At 36.7% G+C, this 20329-nt stretch overlaps 1 protein-coding gene across 2 annotated transcripts in view; it reads left to right on the top strand.

Moving 5' to 3' along the window:
• Positions 1–304: 304 nt before the first annotated feature.
• LOC105223569 (uncharacterized) overlaps positions 305–20329 on the top strand; it is a 52491-nt gene continuing 32466 nt past the window's right edge. For both annotated transcript variants that reach the window (XM_049446446.1, XM_049446445.1), the window contains exons 1-12: positions 305–523; positions 905–1025; positions 2329–2448; positions 2907–3079; positions 3291–3422; positions 3506–3624; positions 5122–5248; positions 5808–5932; positions 15087–15163; positions 15220–15327; positions 15422–15715; positions 16331–16715. In XM_049446446.1, the coding sequence (XP_049302403.1) occupies positions 406–523; positions 905–1025; positions 2329–2448; positions 2907–3079; positions 3291–3422; positions 3506–3624; positions 5122–5248; positions 5808–5932; positions 15087–15163; positions 15220–15327; positions 15422–15715; positions 16331–16715 (1899 nt within the window). In that variant the 5' untranslated portion in view covers positions 305–405. The remainder of the gene's footprint in view (positions 524–904; positions 1026–2328; positions 2449–2906; positions 3080–3290; positions 3423–3505; positions 3625–5121; positions 5249–5807; positions 5933–15086; positions 15164–15219; positions 15328–15421; positions 15716–16330; positions 16716–20329) is intronic.

Raw genomic sequence — 20329 nt, 5'->3', positions numbered from 1 at the left:
TAGCCTCTTCGGGCGAGTTAATGTACGAACAAAAATACAACAATAAAACTAAGTTTAATTCTCTCGCAACATATTTGAATATACATATATATTTGGTTTATTAGAACCAAAAAAAGATTAACCCTTCTTAAAAATATAATAGAAATACAGTTTCATTTCCAACGGAAAGAATTTCGTTAAAAAAGTGTGAATCTTGAGCTTTCTGTACTTTACACCAAACAATTTACCTTGTAATTGAAATAAAACTGAATGAAGGAATATATAACGACGGAAAAAATATTTTTGTGTTCATATATTGAATGAATATTTTATATTATTTTTCGGAATCATTTTCCGCCAAGCACATTGATTTCAATTAACTTTACCTCAGCACAATTTCATAAGATAGATACATACATTAAAATAATGAAGCCTTTTCGCAGAACGATAGAATCGGATAACGTAAACTGTACACCTAAGCCTGTTTTCAAAGAATTGACGCAATTTTTTTTAGACAACTTTGGAACTAATCATATACCAGCCGGTAAGTACACCAGTTTTTTCATTTCAAGATCTGTAATCAAAAGTAATCGGATGTTTAAAACACAATCTAGTCATTGTGACCTGTTTTGGTCCTACATATTTTATAAATGAACAATTAAAATATCTTGGGTTAACTACAAATATTTCAAGAATCCCGTATTCCCCATATCATCATCCAAAGACCGAAGACCTATGGTACTGAAAAGCTTTGCTTGACCTGGATGAAATATTTCACATAGGTTTCTTCATGCTATATAATGTATGGGAAGTTTTAAGGCGACGCCGATATGTGGGTTTAATATCATATTTTCGGTTTCTCTCAGCTGGTTCACAATACACATATTTTCTTTAGTAAATAACTGTTTTTTTTTTTAATTTTCAGGCTATGTGAAAGAAGATAGCTATGGTCCAAGAACGAATAAACAAGATTTCGCCGAACTATTTATAGTGTTTTACATACTTATAGTACTGGCTGTTTTATGTGTTTTCGTATTACTAATGATGTAAGTATTAAGTCATGAGTAGTCGTGAGTACTATTGAATGAGGTTATTACAATTGGGAGTGACAATTGATTGACATCGCTAATCGTTGTCGCTAATTTATGGTTTGTATCCCCTTGGTGATCGGATAGGTTTACCAAATGTAATCCATATTTATTTAACAATCTTACCGGACCATCGATTCACATATCTGAAGGAGCTCTATAGAATAATGCACTTTCATAGCCGGAATTTAAGGACCTAGGTACAGAAGGGTGGTTCAACAAGTTTTTAGCATATAAAAAAACACAAAAAATCGCTTAAGTGCCATTTTAATTATAAATATAATCTCCGGTTAGCTCAGTTCAATTAACCAAGGGATACTCCAACTTCATTAATAAGACTTTTTTTATCTTTATTTCGGCGTTGATCGATTGTAAGCGTTTATCCGAGTTCGACAATTTATAGGCGTATAATGCAAAACCTTAGGGGCACTATTTTTGTAAAGTTTTATTCAAACTTCATTGAAGTCGGGTTTGTATACTGTAAAAGAAAGAATTAAACCAACAAATTTGCTATATGGGTAGTTTTTTCCTACACCCACTTCCAAAGTGTATGATAGGAAAAAAATTAAATTGGTCAAATAGTTCCTGGATAGAGAACGTCACCTAAAGGTGATCGGCCCTACTCTCATTGTCCAATTTTATCACCTGCTCCCATAAAACCTTTCCCTACCATATACTTTTTGAAATTGAATGCTTGTGCCGAAATTATTCAGTGACTTGCTGCAGTTTTAGTACTTTTTACTTTTCAATATAATCGTTATATGCAGATTGGAAGGGATTATTATCTGACTTTATGTTACATATTTTCAGAGTGTATGAGGAAATCTTAAAGGGAATTCTGCTTGGTAAATATGGTGGAGTTAGCTTAATCAGTTTGTAAAATATGTACATTTAGCCACGGCCACCCACACTTTTAGCCCACAGATGTGGCTGGATAATGCCAAGGCATGCGATCTTCGTTTTGTATTTAAATTTAGTGCTTAATTAGGAAATTTTGTAGACTTTCGACTAATGGCATTTTGTTGGCGTGCCAATATTCCGAACCCCCTATGTCGGGGAATATGTTTCATCAAAATATGTCCATTTTAGTGAAGTTGCCGCTTTACGGACATTTCAACTCGTCTCGTCATACCGATCATTTATATACTATATATAACTCCATATCTTTCTCGATTAATTTTAGATGAAACAAACAAACGTTGGGTGAATAAATGTAATTATATAAGTATTTTAAAAAAAGAAATTATGCTTCTATTTGCAGGATTCTTTTCTTAGTATGGTACTACAAAAGATGTAATTGTGAATCAGAAACATGCAGGAGAATAAAATTATGGACAATCTTATTAACTTCACTATTACTGCTTTCGCTTATACTGTCGGCGTAAGTACTTGTAAAAATAATAAAGAAATATTCTAAGTATTTCACACTGCGCACTTTAACTTAGTCAATTAATGCAAAATGTAAGAGTAAAATGTGTAAGCGACATAAATTACAAAGTTTTATTGCTTTAACTGAAAAAATCCACTAAAATCGGTTGCATGGAAACCATAAAACCCTTCGCAAATATAAAATATCCCTTACAAGCAACGATATACTATAGTGATCCGGTATTAACCATTTCTTCAGAGACATCATTGTTTTAAGTCATAACCCATGCTAAATTTGGTGTTTGGAAAAGTTGTCCATGTCCAAAAGCTTGTCCATATCCTTCTTTATTCCGACCATTCAGTTTGTAAAACTTCTGTTCAGGGTAAAAGTTAAGTTATATGAACAGGCCACGCACAGACCATTTTTGCGATTTGCACTTAATTTTTTCTTTGTTTCATGCCCATCTATAGTTTCGGACTCTACACTGCCTTCAAAAATATTGCACATCTAAAGAAGGTATATGCAAAACCCGAAGATTCACAAGGTAATAAATTTGATAAGATCGGGACAGTCGTATCCGAAATCCTGGGTGACGATTTTGAAAACTTAAAGGACGATTCAATTCATAGCTGCTGGAATTCCGGTAAGCCGATAATTTTTTAAATTTTGCAATCAAATAGAACTGCTTTAAATACTTAAGTATGTAAGTATGTTCTGATGAACTTTCTACAATCACAATAGATGGTAGCTAAAAATAGTAAAACGTTCAACAATATAATTGATAACCGAACTATTTGTAATATAACTGCATACCTCATTCATCCATATTTGTGTATATACTTATATAATTTTAGATTTACTGAAAGATCTTTACCCTGCAACGACGAAATTGCAAAAAATATCAAAAGCTTTCGATAGGGTATACAAACCATATATAGAAAATTTCCTCACGCCGGCTTTTCTCAATACATTACTGTATGATGATGGTAAGCGTGCTAAAAATTATTAAAAAACCAACCACACTGACTAAATACAGGTAAACATGACTATTTAAAATGATCCTCTTTAGTTTACCGAATGTTTGCAAGAAACTTTTCTGCATATATGTCTGCGGGGAACCAAGGAATTCCCATTGTTCATGAAACTAAGGCCCTTCAATATGGCAGGCATTTATTTTCATTAGATGATGTAAGTATTTACAAACTAATAAATTAAGCCAAATTAAACCATACTTGTTATATTTTCTACTCTCGCAACATTTTGGTGATCGTTTCACCAAACGGTTGCTTGTAATACTCAAAATTATTTTTTGCTTGCAACTCTGAAAAAATGTTCTTGGACACCTTTTCTATTTTTTCTTGTAATCAGATAGAAAAAAACATATCTCGTTTCCAACTTTTTGCAGAGCCATGACTTTTCTACAAAACTAAAAGTTTTGCAATTGAATTCTTTTTTCACGCATTATAAAATCTATAAAAAAAAGTTTGCCCAAAAATAATCAAACTTCAAAAAATCATTAGAGATCATTCAATTTCCTTCAAACTCTATGAAACGAAATGATAAAAATATATAAACTGATCAGCAGATTTACAGTCTTATAGAAGATTGTACTAGCTCGATTAACTTCTGCAGCTCGAATTATTTTCTCCAAGATTAGGTGGAAGAAGTCACACGAAAGGAAGTCTGAAACCTCGTTTGATATCGAACGGCTCACAGAGGTCCTTTCCGATTCTGACGGAGCTTTGTGTATTGCTCAACGTCAGTTTACATATCCCTATTAGTTTTGTGGGATATTCAGACATCGCGTCATAAAGCGAGCTCCTTTCGTGCTATCAAAGGCAGCTTTGAAATCGACGAAAAGGTGGTGTGTGTCGATTCTATTCTCAAGGAGCTTTTCCAAGATTTGGCGCATGGTGAACATCCAGGTCTAAAGCCACACTGATCCAATCAGTTTGTTGACGGTAAATTTTAATCTTTCACACAATACGCTCGATAGAACCTTATATGCTATATTTAGGAGACTTATCACATGGTAGTTGGCGCAGATTGTGTGGTCTCCTTTTTTGTGGATAAGGCAGAGCACACTTAACATGCTTTTTTCTGATGCATGCTCCTTATCAGTTCTTCGCCGCCGTGTTTAAATAGCTCAGCCGGCAATCCATCGGCCCCCGCCCTTTGTTGTTCTTCAGACGGGTAATTGCTATTCGAACTTCTTCATGATCGGGCAATGGAACGCCTGCTTCATTGCCATCGATTGGGAAATCGGGTTCGCCTTCTCCTGGTGTTGTACTTTCACTGCCATTCAGCAGGCTGGAGAAGTATTCCCTACATAAGTAGAGGTAGACTGACTGTTTTCTTTCCGCTGAGTCACGGCACTCCTCATCGTATCAGCTGTTCTTTCGCATTTTCCGTAAACCAATGGTTTCGGTTGCAGCTATACGTAAGAAGCTTGAAATGCCGCCCGCATTTCTCTTATTCGAAGGTGTTGATAAGGGCTCTAAGAGAGCAGTAGTGCAAGCCGAGTAGAAAATCATTTAGCTGCAACAAGTTAGTGGATCGTTGACCAGGCAGTTTATAGCCGAGTAAATTTAATGCATCATTATTATTCGACGCTGTAGTATTAGCTCCTCAACCAATTTTTACTTTATGGTTTATCATACCGTTTTTTCTCCTCTTTCTAAACAGTGGGGGACCTTATACAATGCCTCGAATATGATTTCAGAACTCCTGCCTTACTACGCCAGAACTGCACAATCGAATAAGAGGATGTCACGTGTGTGTGACCATATTGAGGATTACTTTGATGAAATATGTAAGTGTACATATATACTTCTGTAAGTGTAAAAGAGTTGTGTCAATTCTTGAAGTGCGTCCACTGCTGAACTCTTTTTTTTTATCACAAACACATTTTTATGTACAAGGTGTGTTCCGAAGTAAACAGGACTTTTTGAATCTAGGGCCTCCTGGTGGCGCGGAACGTATTCACTTGATATGGCACCGTGCGACTTCTTCCTTTTCGGAAAAATGCATTTTTCCATAATGGGAAAGCGTTATGCAGACGTAGATGCCATTCAAAGGCATACTGGCGGTCATACCGGCCAACCAGCTAAAACACTCGTTCGACATGCTTTTGAACCGCGCAAAAAGCTATATTGAAGCAGAAGGTGACTATTTTGAATAAAATAAATTGATTTTGCCAAAAAAAACTATTGTTCTGTTTTTTTTTTTAAGTCCTGTTTACTTTGAAACGCACCTTGTATTTCGATGCATTAAAATTAGCCTAATATCTTCATTTTGTTTCCTGCACATCGGATCGAATCGAAATTAACAACCTCATCATTACTACTCGAAATTAAATACCTATGTAAAAGCGGTGGGCGTCAATCAACAAAGAAATTTTATAAACGAAAAAGTCAAAACACTCTTTCGGAAGAAAATGGCGGAACGTAATGCACCATACAAGTTTGGACACATTATATGTATTATAGCCATAGCGGTAAGTACCTTTCAATGCGATTTTCAAAATACCAGCAACAATGTATATTCATATGAACTGAACGGATTTCAGTATGATCCAACTAAAAATATAATCATTTTATATATTTATTATGTTAAGAGTCAAAATAATTAAGAAATAACAAGTAAGGAAGGCCAAGTTCGGGTGCAACCGAACATTTTATACTCTTGCAACTTGGAGAAATCAATGCCAGGGAAATACTTTATGGTGTGAAACGTCAAGCCAAGCAATTTTATATACACATGCATATACTATATATAACTCCTATACTAACAGATATGGAAATTGGGGTAGTGTCGACCAGATTTTATCCATTTTCTCCCAATACCACATACTATTAACATGTCACTTACTAAAAAAACTAACCATATAGAGTACAGTCTGCCGGATGTTCTAAACTCCTGATATTGGGGGGTAAGTCAAGTTTTCGCTCAAATACATCTATTGTAGGCATAAAGATACATTGTTATGAGTAAAACACGTTAGCTAATTTTCATTGAGATGACTCACATATTGGCCGATATATGCGGTACAAAGTCACTCGGAAGTTCGATTATCTTTATATTAGGTATATGGGGGCTAAGGAAACTATTGGTCCAATTCATCCCATTTTTGACATACGGACATACCATTGCCAGAGAGAGTAAACGGGGTTATCCTCCGATTTCATCCATTTTCACACTGTCGGTAGAAGTTCTTATAAAATTTGTTCTCAGCAAACCACGCCCATTTTTTCAAAAACACAGGTACCCTTGCTACTGCGATCCTCTGTATCAAATGACAGCTTTATATCTTAAATTAGTGCTTAGATATGGCATATTTTTGTTTTCGGTTAATGGCTATTTGTGGGCGTGGCAATGAACCGATTATGCCCATTTACGAACTCGAAATTTTTTTTGTTCTGAGAAACCCACATACCAAGTTTCATCGATATATCTCAATTTTTGCTTAAGTTACAGCTTGCACGGACGGATGTACGGACAGATAGACAGTCAACCGGATTTCAACTTTTCTCGTCATCCTGATCATTTATATTAGGTTGCAAAAATAACTACCTTCCGCATTTTTGTCTTTTGAATTTCGCTATTATGTATCCGCTGTATCTGGCAATATCTTTGAAAGGTCTTGACATAACCTACAAAACGACGCTATGCATGAATAATTTGGATTTTGCGTTCAACAGTTATGGACGTGTAAACACGGAGTTCACTAACGCCGAAATTCGCGCTATTTTAAAGTTTTCTTACGTTAAAGGTAAATCCGCTAGAGGGGGATATTATAAAGTTGTAGTCTAGGTGGAAACAGATTATCGAACGAAAAGGCGCATATGTGAACTAAATCCGATCACTGTAACACTTTTTATAAAGCATTGAATAAAGTGCAAAAAAGCGGAAGGGAGATATTTTACAACCTAATATATGTATATATAACCCTACATCTATCTCGATTAGTTTTAGGTGATACGTAGAACCGTTATGTTAATTACAAGATGCGTTCCAAAGTAAACAGGACTTTAAAAAACAGAAAGCAGAACAATTGGTATTTTCGGCAAGACCAATTTATTTTATTCAAAATAGTCACCTTCTGCTTCAATACACCTTTTTGCGCGGTCCAAAAGAATGTCGAACGATTGCAAGTCTTTTGAATGGCCTCTACGTCTGCATAACGCTTTCCTTTTATGAAAAAATGCATTGTGCCGAAAAGGAAGAAGTCGCACGGTGCCATATCATGTACGGGGAGTAGGTATTGGTTAAAATGTGATTTTTGGTCATATAATCGGTCAAAAGCGTCGATCGATGAGACGGCGCACTATCGTGAAACAAACGCCAACTTTCATCTTCGCGATATTCGAGACGAACACGTCAAACGCTTCCAAAACTCCAAGGTACAATACCCCATTAACGTTTTGGGCGGGTGGAACAAATCCCTTAGAATCATAAAAACAAATCAGCAATTTCCGGTGATCACGCATTTTGATTGGCCCACATGTTGATCGTCATTTATGTCCTCACGACCAATTTGAAAACGTTGAAACCACTCGTGCTCGTTTCGGTAAAAGTTTTACCAATTTCAAAACAAAATTTAATGTTGGCTCTTTGTTCGAAGCTCATTTTCGCACCGATAACAAAAACATACTGACACTTAAAACGTAATAACTTCACTTTCAATCAATGAAATGTCATGAAACTGGACAATCGATAAAGATAGCAGATTTCTAAGCACCAGTCGACATATAGATGGCGTCACCAGGGGGGCTAAACATCACCAACAATGTCAACCTCGGGATCCAGCGCAGGATAACTCTTGGCAATAGCTGCTACATACTTCGGACTGAGTAGGCATTTGAGAAATAAAGAAGAAGGAGAAAAAATTAAATATATACATATTTGAAGTGTGATAATGTAAGACAATTAGTTTAGTAGATTTATTTAATAAGTTATGAAGCTAAAGATGATAATTTTTGTAATGTTAAGATTTAATTTTATTATCCTTATTATTAATAAAAATTATAATAACCGTTATGTGAACAAAAATCTAATACTCTGTAGTGACTGGTTGCAAGATTATAAAGAAAATACATACAGTGGACCAATAAAGTTTACATACACCCAGTCCTATTAAGGGGGGGGGGGGTAAGGTTTGTTTCGTCGAAAAAAGACCTTTTTTAGCTTGCACGGACGGACAGACAGACATCCGGATTTCAACTCTACTCGTCTCCCTGATCACTTTGGTATATATAACCCTATATCTAACTCTTTTAGTTTTAGGACTTACAAACAACCGTTATGTGAACAAAACTATAATACTCTCCTTAGCAATTTAGTTGCGAGAGTATAAAAACTCGACGTCATTCGAGAGCTATATATATGTAGAATATTTTTAAAAAATTTCAAAACGATCGACGCAGTAGTTTTGTTTGTAGGCTGGTCACCGACTTTAAAAATGACATATTTGGGAAAATCGATTTAAAGGCAAGGGCATTTAAAGAAGGCGCGCAAACCTAAGTTAGAGGTACCGTTATTTAACCTGCTGTAACTTCGTTAGTTTTTCTTCGAATGACCTAAAACTTTAACACAATATTCTTGAAATGTTGATCGTTCTGAAAAAATAAAAACAAAAAAAATGGAATTGTCACCACAGAATTGATTCATTTTTAAACAAATAAACGTGTCGTAATTTAATAGAACTAGGTGTATGTATACTTTATTGGTCACTGTAGGTCTAAACAAGAACATGAGTACAAAACTCAAAAAAGAATCAAGCGAGGAAGATCTAATTCTGGTATAACCGAACATTTCATACTCTTATAACTGGCAAGGATTGAAGCCAGGGAAGAACTTCTGGTACATAAGGCTTATTAGTTAAAGGGGGTCTAAGGCGAGTTTTACCTAATTTTATTCATTCTAAGCATGCATGCATGCACCGTTATAAGAAAAACTAGCTATCTCAATTTTATTAAGGGTTTGTTTTCAATTATAAGACCGAAAAAGCGAATTTTCCATAGTTTTTCTGAGAATACCTTATTTATTGTACACAATTATGGTATCTTTTACCCGTATTTTAAAGCTTAGGAACGTGTTTTCAATAAAAACGCTGCATCAGTTTTTTTAATAAAACAAAAATGGTTTGAGATATCGTTGAAATGATTTATTCGTGTGAAAGTACATTCGATTCCATTATGTATGCAACTCGATTTCTTCTGCTTAGTCACTGCGGGCACGTTTACACAAGTCCAGAAGATGAACTGAATTTTCGTCGGTTTTCAAGCATGCTTCGGCCGATACTGCTACAGGAACTAGTTCAACGGCGCCAAATCGCACGACCGGGGCGGCCAATTGATTGCGCTATTTCGTGAGATAACAGATTCGCCAAACTTGGTTTTCAATAAACCAATTGTGACATTCGCTATGTGGCTTGTGGCGCTGTCCTGTTGGAACCACATATTGTTTACGACCATATAATCCAGTTCGGTGAAAAAATATTCGGTTATTATAAAGTGGTAGCGATTTCCATTCACATTAACGTACCGATCTTGATCATCGCGGAAGAAGTACGGTCCAATGACGCTTCCGGCCCATAAACCGCATCAAGCCGTAATTTTTTCGGGATACAATGGTGGATGATGGAGTCATATGTAGAAGTTAAAGCAAGTGAGGAAAGTTCTCTGATCGCCATTCAATTGGGAGTGTTCAGAAATGATTCTCTTACATTTGACTCAAGCAACTCACAACTTCCGGTCTTTGACCAAGTATTCTCTGAGTAGCGAAAAATATCCGTTTGAAGGCGAGCTAGAGTGAGAAAGCGAAGCATCCCCTGCATAGGGTTGTTCGCTGCGTTTGGGACCCGCCATGTAAAAAAAAACAGCCCCAATGAAAAGGAAAAAACAGCCTCGAATGAGAGACCCCCCCTTTTGATGACGACCATGGCAAACGAAATAAGGACTATGATTTGAGGTCACACACCTGGAATGTCCGGTCCCTTAATTGGGAAGGTGCCGCTGCCCAGCTGGTAGATGTCCTCGTAAAGATAAAGGCTGACATCATCGCCGTCCAAGAAATGCGATGGACGGGACAAGGACAGAGACGAGTAGGTCCTTGTGGCATTTACTACAGTGGCCATATAAAGGAGCGCAAGTTTGGTGTAGGATTCGTGGTGGGAGAGAGACTGCGGCGCCGACTACTATCATTCACTCCGGAGAATGAACGTCTAGCCACAATCCGCATCAAAGCGAGGTTCTTCAACATATCGCTGATTTGCACCCACGTCCCGACGGAAGAGAAGAACGATGTGACCAAAGATGCCTTTTATGAGTGCTTGGAGCGCACTTATGAGAGCTGCCCCCACCACGATGTCAAAATCGTGCTTGGCGACTTCAACGCCAGGGTGGGTAAAGAAGGTATCTTTGGCACTACGGTCGGTAAATTCAGCCTCCACGAGGAAACATCCCCAAATGGGTTGAGGCTGATCGACTTCGCCGGGGCCCGAAATATGGTTATCTGTAGTACTAGATTCCAGCATAAGAAGATACATCAAGCTACCTGGCTGTCTCCGGATCGAAAAACCACCAACCAGATCGATCATGTTGTGATAGACGGAAGACACGTCTCCAGTGTTTTAGATGTGCGTGCGCTCCGAGGTCCTAACATCGACTCGGACCACTATATTGTTGCAGCCAAAATTCGCACCCGCCTCTGTGCAGCAAAAAACGCACGCCAACAAACACAGGGAAGGTTCGACGTCGAGAAGCTGCAATCACAACAGACAGCCGAACGTTTTTCTACTCGGCTTGCACTCCTGCTCTCTGAGAGCACTCATCAACAATTCGGTATAAGGGAACTGTGGGACGGCATTTCAAACTCCTTACGTACAGCTGCAACCGAAACCATTGGTTTTCGGAAAGTGCAAAAGAACAGCTGGTACGACGAGGAGTGCCGTGTTGCAGCGGAGAGAAAACAGGCTGCCTACCTCGCAACGTTACGATCGACCACAACACGTGCGGGATGGGATAGATACCGAGTGTTGAAGACGGAAGCGAAACGCATTTGTAGACAGAAGAAGAAGAAAGAGGCCGAAATGCGTGAGTACGAACAGCTCGATAAGCTGGCCGACAGGGGTAATGCTCGAAAATTCTACGAAAAGATGCGGCGGCTTACAGAAGGTTTCAAGACCGAAGCATACCCTTGTAGAACCCCCAAAGGTGCTTTACTGACTGATGCCCAAAGCATATTAAATTATGGAGGGAACACTTCTGCAGCCTGCTGAATGGCAGTGAAAGCAGAACACAAATAGATGGAGAACCCGATTTCCTAATCGATGACGATGGAGCAGACGTTCCATTACCCGACCATGAAGAAGTTCGAATAGCAATCACCCGCCTGAAGAACAACAAAGCGGCAGGGGCCGATGGATTGCCGGCCGAGCTATTCAAACACGGCGGCGAAGAACTGATAAGGAGCATGCATCAGTTTCTTTGTAAAATATGGTCGGACGAAAGCATGCCCAACGACTGGAATTTAAGTGTGCTATGCCCAATCCATAAAAAAGGAGACCCCACAATCTGCGCCAACTACCGTGGGATTAGCCTCCTCAACATCGCATATAAGGTTCTATCGAGCGTATTGTGTGAAAGATTAAAGCCCACCGTCAACAAGCTGATTGGACCTTATCAGTGTGGCTTCAGACCTGGTAAATCAACAACCGACCAGATAATAACCATGCGCCAAATCTTGGAAAAGACCCGTGAAAGGAGAATCGACACACTTCGTTGATTTTAAAGCTGCTTTTGACAGCACGAAAAGGAGCTGCCTTTATGCCGCGATGTCTGAATTTGGTATCCCCGCAAAACTGATACGGCTGTGTAAACTGACGTTGAGCGGCACCAAAAGCTCCGTCAGGATCGGGAAGAACCTCTCCGAGCCGTTCGATACCAAACGAGGTTTCAGACAAGCCGACTCACTATTATGCGACTTTTTCAATCTGCTGCTGGAGAAAATAGTTCGAGCTGCAGAACTTAATCGAGCAGGTACAACCTTTTATAAGAGTGTACATCTGCTGGCGTATGCTGATGATATTGATATCATCGGCCTCAACACCCGCGCCGTTAGTTCTGCTTTCTCCAGACTGAACAAGGAAGCAACGCAAATGGGTCTGGCAGTGAACGAGGGCAAGACGAAACATCTCCTGTCATCAAACAAACAGTCGTCGCACTCGCGACTTGGCTCTCACGTCACTGTTGACAGTCATTACTTTGAAGTTGTAGATAATTTCGTCCATTTAGGAACCAGCATTAACACCACCAACAATGTCAGCCTGGAAATCCAACGCAGGATTACTCTTGCCAACAGGTGCTACTTCGGACTGAGTAGGCAATTGGAAAGTAAAGTCCTCTCTCGACGAACAAAAACCTAACTCTATAAGTCGCTCATAATTCCCGTCCTGCTATATGGTGCAGAGACTTGGACGATGACAACAACCGATGAGTCGACGTAACGAGTTTTCAAGAGAAAGGTTCTGCGAAAGATTTATGGTTCTTTGCGCATTGGCCGCATTCGTTATAACGATGAGCTGCATGAGATATACGACGACATTGACATTGTTCGGCGAATTAAAATTATTCATTCGGAAAGAAGGGAATATCAACGGTGTTGAACCCAGAATTTGAAGTGTTTGGAAAATTCATACTAAACATAATTTCAAAGATTGTTAAATATAGTTGTTTAAGCTTTTCATTGGGTTTTTTTTTACGTGGCGGGTCCCAAACCCAGCGCACAACCCTATGCAGGGGATGTTTCGTCTTCTCACTTTAGCTCGCCTTCAAACGGATGTTCTTAGGCTACCCAGAGGATACTTGGTCAAAGACCGGAAGTCGTGAGCTGCTTGAGTCATATGTAAAAGAATCGTTTCTGGCCACTCACAAGTGAATGGCGATCAGAGAACTTGGTTTGACGCTGGATGCAAAGTTAAAGTGGACGGAGCATATACTATACAAAGAAAAGTTGCAGAACTAAAACTAAAATACAACAAAATAAATGGTTTAATCGGCAAGAAATCACCCTTAACAACTTCAAATAAAATTTTAGGCTAAAATCAAAGGTTAAAGCCCATTTGGACATACGGAATTCAACTATGGAGATGCGCTGCACCGTTATACTTCGAAATGGTGCAAAGATTCCAAAATAAAGTTTTGCGAAAAATTGTAAAAGCCCCGTAGTACATATGTACGAAATTCAGATCTACATCATGATCTTCACATAAAAATGGTTCGGGAAGTCATTCGCGAAACGGCATCGAAACATGCCACAAGGTTGCAAAACCACGTAAACGCTGTAGCCCGACAACTAGGAGATACTAGAAATAGCAGGCACAGATTGAAAAGAACAACGTTTCATGACCTTCTAAGCAAATATTATAATATTTAGTTTTTAGTACAAAGTTTAGTTTTGGAAAAAACTTCTTAATTGAGCTTTTATTGTTTTACCTTATATGTTACGAAAAATATTGCTTGTTGGTACATTTGTCACTAGTTGCAATTCGAATGAAATGTTAAAACATATCTTGTTACGTTTCGATAAAAAAAAAAAATAAATCAACAGGTACTCAGATGGAGTTTTTTCCATTTTTTTTTATTTTTTTTATTAACAAAATAACCGCGATTTTTTTAGCTAAAATCCAAGTGCTGCAAAAAATAGAAAAAAAACTCTTTCTGATTACCTCGAGAAATACATCACCTTTCAAACGCATATCAATTTCAATTCAATTTATTTAGATTCACCACCACAGGCTTATTTATTAATATTTTTCATTGAAATTTTTTTTCTAATATACTTTAAAAGTTGTACAATAATATGTCATTAAATTCAATCAAATTATATGTATTACTCATGTCGCCGCAAAAAAAAACACAAATATATCCTTTTTTTGCCCTTAAAACCTTACCCCCCCTTAATGTGTTTCGTTGTGCAAAATTTTGATTCTGCATCTGAATTTAAGGTTAAGTACTAATTGTAATTTTTCCGTTTTCGATTAATGGCGTTTTGTGCGAAGGAACTTATGTACCAAGTGTTGAAGGACGGTCAATTCATTTCGCTATTCTTGATCATCTTCAAATTCCTATCATTAAATAAATTGAATTATAATTTGTTTATAGAGACACGGAGCTCCATCTAAGACTTTATATAATATGTGCGTTATTTCAATGAAAATTATAGAACTTGTTTTACTCATAACTGTGTATCTTTTTGCCTAAAATATATAAAATTTGGTGAAAACTTGGCTTAGCCCCATTATAACAAATATCAAGATTTTCAGACATGTGGAATTGGCAAAAATAGCTAAAATCTGGTCAATATTATATGTCAACCAGTGAATGAGTTAATATACCATATATACACATATGTATATATGTATATAAAATTGCATGGATTCTGATCCTCTGGTTAATATTTTGCCCTGGCTTTGAATCATGCAAGTTGCAAGAGTATAAACTGAAGATTTGTCAGCATCTGACAGAATTTTCCGGTTTTCAATTCTTTCAGAGAGTATAAATTGTTACTTAGTTGTTATTGTAATGTTCTAAAATTGTAGACTATTAAAAAGTGAATTTTTACAAGTAAGCGTTCTTATCTATTTGCAGGTGCTTGTCATTTATCTAATACTTCTATTATGCAGTTTGTGTTTGAAATTTAAAGCTATGATCAAACCTCTCATATTGTAGGTTTGAAGACTGACATGCAAACATAACTTCAAATTTTTTTTACAATTTTCAGCATTTTTATAATTCTTACATTGGTTTTCATTCTCATGGCTTTCGTTACATTTTTCCATTTCTTCTATGGAGTTATTGGTTATAATGGATTGTGCAAAGAAAATACAAGGTACATGATCTCGCGCTATGTTGGTGCAATTTATTATAATATATATATAAAGTTCTCTATTCAGTATATTTCCACATTTCTTGTATCTTTATAGAACAAAAGCGGATAGTTTTATTTATATGATGCAAAAACAATGCACGGATAATCAGAACGTATACATTTTATTGACAGACAATCATTGGATAAAAGGTTTGTCTGAATGGAGTACCATTGATGAAGCTGAAATTTTAGAAGACTGCATGGACACTTGCTCCATTTTGGATCGGAAATTTATACATATTGTGCTTGACGCCGCTGAGGCTTATCCAAATAAAAATTTTTGTGAATATAAAGCATTTAACCAATCGTGGCTAGATCTCGTCATTAGCAAGCATGCTAATTATCAAAAGTAAGTAATTAAGAATGCTATCAATGTATTCGAGTATACTTTGAAACCGATAAAATCTGGATAACAACGCTATCTTTTCTAATATTTTTATTAACTATTGCACTTATAATTTAACTTCCTATTCACTTATTTTTGCATAAAGATCCTATGCAACTTTGAACAAATTCCCCTGGCAAGTTGTAACTCTCAAATGAAATTGGTATATTATGAGGATATTATCATATCTAATTCATTAAATGATTACTAATTACTAAGACCTTCTAATTTTGTACTAAAACTACATAATGGTTCACATTTCTGGAGAGATCTTCTCATATACTCAAAATATTGTTGTCATTTTATTAGTTGACTTCATGCCATACAAATCGCTCAGTATGTCAGATTCCTTAACAAAGCACATTATCGTGGGCATTAGATACACTATGGTTTGATGCTAAAACTAGATCAAAACCATAATTTAAGCTAATAAGCTGTCAAACAATTCAAATTTGTTTCCAATAGTCTGAAGTCTATGTTTTGATTGATCCAGATTGTGAGAGTATATCTTCCTTGCTTGGTTTTCACATACTAATCAATTTTGTTTCTGCTTCTGTTTATTCCATGGTATGACATCAGCATAAGTGACTTTAACAGAAACTATTTCTCTAAATTACGAAAAAATAGAACGTTATGCCTTTTGGATCTGGCAAAACATGGTACAGAAGTTTCAAAGCGACTGCCTCGAAAAGAATATCTACGATGTAGTAGTGGTTATAAAGCGGGTAAATATTTCACGGAATCGTTAAAACCGGCCTACGATGAAATAAATTCGTTGTGTAAAACTACTGTTGACTCTTGTAATGAATATGTTAAAGAAATATCAGGCATCGTTCAGAACGTAAATGCATTTAAAATAAATTCTGAGGACAAGCTTAAGCAGGAGCTTGGACCATGTGATGATATGCTTAGCTCTGCAACGACAAAACAGAAAGAATTCTGTAACTGTGAATCGTACATGTTGGTAAGTACACATCTACAATACAATTCTATATAGTATACTCGTAATTACCTAAATTTTACCTATTTTCGAAACAAACGGTACTGAAAATACCACACCCAGCTTACAGCATTAATCCAAAATCTATAAAATCCTTTAACTAAACACTAAATAATTTAGTACAAGACATCGCAGTAGCAAGGGGCACATGCGGATCAAAGATTTTGAAAAATAGGCATGGTTCAATGTACATACCAAACTACTACAGCTACAAAAACTAAATTTGCTTAGGAGAAATCCTTTAAGAACCACTATCGACTGTGTGAAAACGAATGCAATCGGATTATAACTCCGCTTTCTTCCAGTTTTAATAAAAATAACTATAACTAAATACTTTAGAGAGATTAAAATTTACAATCGGTATGGTAGAAGAGGCCTTTACAGGAGCCGGGGTCAAAATTGGATGATGGACGAGGCATCGCCCCCCTTTAGGTGAAATTACCAACTCCGAACTTACTCAACCAATTTCAACTAAATTCGGTACATAACACTATTCTGACTATTCCATGTTAATGGGCAAATATGGACGCAATCGGACTACAGTCACGTCTACTTCCCATGCACTCAATTTTAAACATCAGGCACCAACTAATATATTCGGATAAGATTTTTTTATTGAAATAGAGAGAGAGTGCTTTCCTAATAACAGTTTTTCTGCCTAAAATTGACAAAACCGGGCGAAAACTTGTCTTAGCCCCCATGTAACTGATATCTAGGATTTTGGAACATCTGACAGACTTTTAGAAACCGCTTACATGGTTATAGCCGAGTTCACAACAGCATTCCAGTCGTTTTTTTCTTTTCGCACGGTGACGCCAATTGGAAATTCCAAGCAAAGCCAGAAACTTCTCCACCCTGTCTTTTCAACAGAGTAGAGGTCTCTTTCTTTCTCTGCTAGCCCCGGCGGGTACTGCGTCATTATATCATTATATTTATAAACGAGGTGTGTTCAAAAAGTATTGCGAATTTTGTGTTTTTTCAAAAATTATTTATTTATTCATGAATATTTATTTTGTCCCCTTCAAAGTAAACCCCGTGAGATATTATAGACTTGTGCCAACGATTTTTCCAATCTTCGAAGCACTTGAAAAAATCATTTTTTTTTTATCTTCTTCAGCTCCTCCTTCCATGCCGTCTTTATCTCGTCAAGGGAAGCGTAACGTTGTCCTTTCATGGGCCTCTTCAGTTTAGAGAACAAGAAAAAGTCACAGGGGGCCAGATCTGGGGAATACGGTGGCTGCGGCATCATTAGTGTGTTGTTTTTGGGCAAAAAGTCGCTCACAAGCAACGATGTGTGAGCAGGGGTGTTATCGTTTGAATAGGTAAAAATCGAAGACGATCCAAAACACGTGCAAGCAAAGCAGCTGTCAACAATTAAATGAACATTCAAAATGGCCGAGCTTGTCGGCATAAGTGAGAGACATGAGTACCAACATAACGCCACAAAAAATTCGAAATTCGAATATACGTAACCCGCGAAAATTCAAAATTCGCGATACTTTTTGAACACACCTCGTATTTATAAAATTGTTTGAATATAAGTTTTTAATTATGAGAAACGGTCAAAACTCTAAAAATAAAATTCTGAAGTCAAAATTCCGGAATCAAAATTCTGGGTCGACAAAATTCTGGAAATCGCATTTCCGCAATTCCTTCGCATTTTTGGCTGCATTTCAAAATTCTGGTTTTTCATAATTCATGAATTTACGTTTTCCAGAATTAATTCTGAAAATTTTTTCCCCAAAATTTGAGCCAAATCGTGTATTTTATATAAATTTGCTTATACATACATAATAATATAACATAAACAAAACATAACCTCCAAAATAATTCCAAAATTCAAACATGTTTATCGGAAAGACAAAAAACAACATTATTAACAAATAAAGATCAAATAGATACTACATTAATGTCATGTTTGAAGCAATACGCTTTAAATACGCTAAGTGACTTAAGTCTAATCTTTTTTTCATTACTCTTGTAATTTGTCGTTTTTTTCCATGAATTTTCTGTTTATTTTTATTTTTTCGCCGTTTTTTACTTTTTGTACTTGTGTTTCAGCATAAATAAGCTCCCTTTGTAAGTCAGATATCAATTTGTACAGCGTCGCACGACTTTTTCCAACTATGACTTTAAGGCGGCTTCCACACTGTTTCGCGTTCTTGGAAAAACTTTCGATCTAGGGTCATCGAACACGAATCAAAATTTTGTTAAATATTTAAGCAGTGACTTTTTACCAAACACATATTTTTTTTCAAACCATTTTGAAAGTTTTTGCAAATCGCTGTCGTCAAATGAATTACGCAAACTTGTGTAATACTCTGAGATTTCGCTATGAGGAACCAGTGCTAAGTTTTTAAGCATTCGTACTTGGATTGAAAACTGCTCGCTGCTGCCATATTTGCGGCTTAGTCTGAAAATATTTAATAATCATTTTATCTTAAATGCAGGAAATTGCGGTTATGCAATACATTTACCCTTCTTTTTGAACTTTTCGCCAAATAATTTTCCCGAAGTGGAAGAGGCAACCACTCTGCCGCGCAAATGGGAAACACTCCCTTGCTGCAGAAATAATAGCCATTTCGAAATCACTAATTATACGCGTGGGATTCAGTTGGATACCATAGTTCAATGCGACGTTCTCCAACTCAACAAAAACAGAAATATACATTGACTTCGATTTTTTGGTCATAAGACAGAATACCAGCGGAACAATTTGCCCTTCTACTCTTCCGTGTATGCAAAATAGCTGCCTCATCATCGCTGGAACAACGTCAAATGTACCGTCCATAATCCAGCAGTCGCTCTCATTTAACAACTGCAACGAAGACTTTGTTCCAAATATAAGAATGCATTCGCCATCAGTAACTTTCTCACTTAAAATAAATAGTTGACCTTCCAAAACATAAAGTGATAAAGGAATGTCTATTTCTTCAACACAAGTTCGGTCTTTAAAACATTTCAAACTGTTCCGTTGTCTTCTAATTTTTAACTTAAGGGCATTTCTTGATGGCAGATAATCTCTAATATGTTTTTCTGTCATAGATACCGAACGCTGAATTATTTGGCTAGGCTGCAGAAAACTCGAGCAAGCCATATTTTTAACCAGATTATTTGTTTCTGCTACCGATTTTTTGTGCGCACATGGATCATGAGAATGTTCATTTCTTTTTTTTTCGTATATCATGTTCACAGCCATCAAATTGTGTGACAATACGCACGGTACATTTTTTTTTTAATTCGTTCAGAACAAGTCCAGTTAAATGTTTTCTTATTTTTTCGTTCCAAATAGAAGAAGTAGCCGTCGACGTTTAACGTGTCTTTTCCTTTATTGGACTTCACCACAGTTATATTTTCCATCATTTCACAAAAATATTTAGCACGTGTTTATTAATGAAATTGCAGTAACACATTGCTTAGTCAGTACCTGTATGCATATGTAGGTACATAGTAAACTAAATCATTATGGTAGTAGAAAAAAATAAATGAACAACAACAAACAAAGCAATAACAATAACAAATACAATCATGCGATTGTAAAAAACTACTTACTAGGCAATAAAACATATGATTACAGA

The sequence above is a fragment of the Bactrocera dorsalis genome, chromosome 1, assembly GCF_023373825.1.
Source record: "Bactrocera dorsalis isolate Fly_Bdor chromosome 1, ASM2337382v1, whole genome shotgun sequence".
In the NCBI taxonomy this organism is placed as follows: domain Eukaryota; kingdom Metazoa; phylum Arthropoda; class Insecta; order Diptera; family Tephritidae; genus Bactrocera; species Bactrocera dorsalis.
Note: the sequence above shows the minus strand (reverse complement) of the source record. Positions and strands in the feature narration are given on the sequence as shown.